Source organism: Cotesia glomerata, linkage group LG1, assembly GCF_020080835.1.
Source record: "Cotesia glomerata isolate CgM1 linkage group LG1, MPM_Cglom_v2.3, whole genome shotgun sequence".
Lineage (NCBI taxonomy): Eukaryota > Metazoa > Arthropoda > Insecta > Hymenoptera > Braconidae > Cotesia > Cotesia glomerata.
In genome coordinates this window covers 14,401,796-14,406,147 of record NC_058158.1, presented here as the reverse complement: position 1 = coordinate 14,406,147, position 4,352 = coordinate 14,401,796, and the positions used below count along the sequence as shown (strand labels likewise).

The 4,352-nt window shown below is 38.9% G+C and overlaps 1 protein-coding gene across 1 annotated transcript; it reads right to left on the bottom strand.

The window, feature by feature from the left end:
- Positions 1–365: 365 nt before the first annotated feature.
- Positions 366–2,965, bottom strand: LOC123275134. Its single transcript, XM_044743058.1, has 4 exons — positions 2,851–2,965; positions 1,513–1,620; positions 1,251–1,307; positions 366–703 (listed from the first exon to the last, which is right to left on the bottom strand). Exons 1-4 carry the CDS (start codon positions 2,963–2,965, stop codon positions 366–368), a joined length of 618 nt encoding a protein of 205 aa, XP_044598993.1.
- Positions 2,966–4,352: the final 1,387 nt, after the last annotated feature.

Genomic DNA, 4,352 nt, shown 5'->3' with positions numbered 1-4,352 from the left:
CCGGTATATCTTCACTCATTTCTTCTAGATCGATTTCATTATTACTATTATTGTTGAAGAAGCTTTCATCAATTTTAATATCGTAAAATAAATAAAGTGGAGTTTGAAGCAAATACTGAAGCCATGCACGAATTGTCCTTTTATTAACTAGTCCCATTAAATAGCTTGATCTATGTATTATTTTTCTTTTAATGTGTACGTTAATACAGTAATCATCATCGACATTACGGGGTAAGAGTTTTACCATATTGTTTACCTCGACTGGTACATTAATGATTTGTCCATAAATTCCATATTGCCCATGAACATGTCGTAACCGTCGAATTTGCATAAATGGAACTCGTGGTGAGACAAGTCTTTCGAAATTAAGTCAAGCGGTGGTAAAACCTCAGGTATTTTTCATATTTAAAACCGTTATAAGTAGACATTATAGGAATCACTTTCCTCCCAATTGCTTGGTAACACGTGTTGCACAGTAAAATATCTTCAACTGTATTGTAATTTTCAACTATTACCCTTAATAATTGTTCATCTTCAGCACGTGGTGATTTTAAATCTAACTTAAACCACAATCGATCACAAACGGAGCACTTATGACCAAACATATTGTTTAAAAACTTGTCGTTAAATTCTTTATGAGCAAACTTATTTCGACGAAACCGTGAGTATGGAATTTCTGGCTGTACATCTACTGGAGGGTTATCTGAAAAAAAACAATTCAAAGTATGTAACGAGTTATCTATCGACTGTGTATTGAGAATCAATTCCTTAAAAAACTAAAATTTTTTACATCGTAAATTCGAAAAATGTATATAAAATTAATTTTAAAAACTCATTTTAAGATAATGATTATTTTCAAATATGGTTATTAAATTATATGTACCATTTAAAAATTATCCACTCTTTAGTTTAAAATTAAATTATTTTTTTTTAATATCATTTTAATTTTGAATTTTTTTACAATTTATTTTACCATTCAAAAATATTCATCCGTCTTAAAATTGTTTTTTCCTATAAATCTAAATATTAAATCATTTTGTTAATTTAAGAATTATTGAATTATTGAATATAAGTTTAAATTAAATTAAATTTTTTAATATTTTAAATCATGAATTGTAAATTAGGTACATGTTTTTAAATTAAATTTTTAAGTTTTTAAGTTTTTCATTAAAATTATTATTAAATTGAAAAATTTCTTTAAATTATTTAACATTAAATGATGAAAGTTAGTATTAATTATTAGTACTTACAATCATTATTTACTAAATTATATCCCGTTGGAACACTATTTTGTTGCTGAGAGTGGTCTAAAACAGAAAAAAATAAATAAGGTTAGACACATGATGTATTGAGGTTATATATATATATATATATATATATATATATATATATATATATATATATATATATATAATCCATGATCAGTTTAAAATAAAAATCAAATTTATTGATTGAAAAACATTGATATATTAGTTTATACTTAAAACAGGATTAAAAAATATTTACACTTACCATTTATTACATCAGTCACATTGACACTTATATCTGAACATCTATTTTGATTGTTCAATAATTGTTTTACGTGCACGAAACTCGCGACTACGTTCTGTTGAACTTTTGCTGAATTTTTTCATTTTAATTTCATTTTTTTGCGTCGATATTGACGACACATTTCGGCATTAGTTTTCGGCATTTTATAAAATTTATTATTTAGTACAAGATATAAAAATACTCACAAACAGTTAAATAATAACACACCACGCTATCTTACTAAAACGCTGTAATACGCAGCCGCATACAGTGTACAGTAAGCTCACGTAGTTTTCACATGCACTACACACGTTAAATGCTCAAATACAAGCACGTATTAAACAGTGTGCAATATACATACACACTGACATCTGCTCTCTCGCTCTGGCTCACAAATTACAGGCGACTATGCTTAGAAGACGGGAGTGGGGACGCTACGAAGTATGGCACAAAGAGGAGAGACCGATAATATACAAATTGTATGTATATTTCTGTCTCATTCTTTCCCCTGGCTTCATCCTACACATTTTTGTATTTGTGTCTCTTACCTGTCGTTTTTTCGTTGCATCCGGTTTGAAATCACAACGATTCTAAAGAAGTTTCACTTCAAAAGTTGCCAACCGTTTGGCACCGCTACGTTTTGACAAGATTTGCAACCCCCCTGTCTTACACCCCTCACTACGTTAGTCAGTTGGGATTTTAGGTTTAGCTGAAAAGAGAAAAGAAGAAAGATCCTCACTCGTCACCTCAGGCATTATACAGACACAGGAATTGTACGAGGAACATGACGGCTGGCGCCACCACGTCCATCACACACGACCTCCGGCCCTTCTCGAAGAATAGCTCACAGATTAAGTGTTGCATAAAGCCCTTGGGAGCCGGGGAATAAAGCTGCAACCTCCCGCTCGTCCGAAGACGGCTATTGCTCGGTTGGAGCGGAAGGGTCGACTTTTCCCGAAACGCAATAGTAGACTGTGTCCATTATTGTTCGAGGTCGCATTTGCAGTGATTTCGTTATAGCCACATAAGAGTCATTCAAGTTATGTAAGCAGGCCAGTAGGTACTGGTGCTAAACTATCAACCCGTGGCACGTAAATCACGACACAAATGAAGTAGGACCGTCACCCAAGTCTGGGGCCCTTACAGGTAGTTACCATCCGGAGCCAGATGGACCTGGTTTTTTCACGAGGTTTTACTCCTCCGACTTCTCCTTCCCCGTCATAGACAGGGCCCCGGGCTAGCCACCGGTTTAGCAGAGTTTGTCACCTCGGGATCTTGTCCGTACACACAGGGTGTTGCGCAGCGAGCGCGACTACTGACATACACCAGACTCATCACGCCCACCAAACTCGACCTCCGGCCATTCTTTGAGGAATAGCTTGCGGATTAAGTGCGACGGCTTTAACCAGTCAGAAGTGACCGGGGACTTAACCATGTTACTTCCAGCCGCAGTGGCCGGAGAACCAGTAAGCCCCCCGAACGAAAAAGTCGTGCATGGGCGTGCCTAGGCATACACATGCACACATTACCTTCCCGAACGGCCTCCAATCAAGGGGCAGCTTTGCTGTAATCCAAGCTGGAGCCCACACAGGTTTGTTTCCATCCGGTGCCAGATTGGACCTGGTTTTTTAACGAGGTTGTACTCCTCCGACTGCTCATTCCCCGTCATAGACAGGGCCCCGGGCTTGTCACCGGCGTAGCGGAGCATTTATTTTGGCAGCGGCCCTGGAATTTTTCTAAGTCAAATCCATTCGTATTGCTTTTCAATCTTTTGTAAAAAAATAAAAGGCAGTTCCACAAGGCCACTGCCAGGAATCTCAGCCGTGTTACCTTCAAGAGTATAATAGCAGAAGGAAAACGGAAAAATCCCTTAAAGAGAAAAGGCCATGCATGGGCGCGCATGCCTGAGCATGCACATCCACACACGGCCTTTCCAGAGTGCCCAACCCTCCATTCAAGGGGCCACATAATAAGAAACAGTTACGCGAGGTCACTGCCTGGAACCTTAACCGTGTTTCCATCAAGAGTATAATAGCAGATGGGAAACGGAAAAATCCCTTAAAGAGAAAAGGCCATGCATGGGCGTGCATGCCTGAGCATACACATCCACACACGGCCTTTCCAGAGTGCCCAACTCTCCATTCAAGGGGCCAGCAGGCACGAACAGATGCCCCATCTTCCAAGAAGCGCTCCAGAAGATAACGAAGCCAAGAACATGAAGATAGTGCAGCTCAACCTCAATCATTGTGAGGCTGCGCATGACCTGCTCATGCAAACTGTGCGCGAATTAGAGGCAGATGTAGCACTTATAAGTGAGCCTTATAGACATCTGAGTAACCAACCCTGGCAATCTGACAGCACTAACAAAGCCGTCATCTGGTCCTGCGGTAAATGTCCTTTTCAGAGAACAGTCAACAATAAAGAAGCTGGCTTAGTAGCAGCATGGGTAGATGGCATCCGCTTCTACAGTTGCTATGCACCACCTAGTCTCTCTAATGACCATTTTGAAGACTTCCTTGATCGGCTAACTGAGGACGCAAGAAAACACTTTCCCGTGGCAATAGCTGGTGACTTCAATTCCTGGGCAACAGACTGGGGCAGCAAGTTCACTAATACACGTGGAAAAGCACTTCTCGAGGCAATGGCCACTCTGGACGTGATCCTTCTTAATACCGGTGACACGCCAACGTATACTAAGGGAGAGGCAAACTCAACTGTCGACCTTACATTTGTCAGCAGTTGCTTAGCTCGAAGAGGTTTTTCTTGGAAAGTATTGAACATCTATACAGCCAGCGACCATAGTGCGATACTATGGGAAATAT

Coding starts and splice junctions, on each gene's coding strand:
- LOC123275134 (XM_044743058.1), bottom strand. CDS start 2,965: ATGGTTAAGTCCCCGGTCACTTCTGACTGGTTAAAGCCGTCGCACTTA. Junction 1,621..2,850: donor GCGTGATGAGTCTGGTGTAT/GTCAGTAGTCGC, acceptor GAAAAAATTCAG/CAAAAGTTCAACAGAACGTA. Junction 704..1,250: donor TAATTTAGTAAATAATGATT/GTAAGTACTAAT, acceptor GTTTTTTTTCAG/ATAACCCTCCAGTAGATGTA.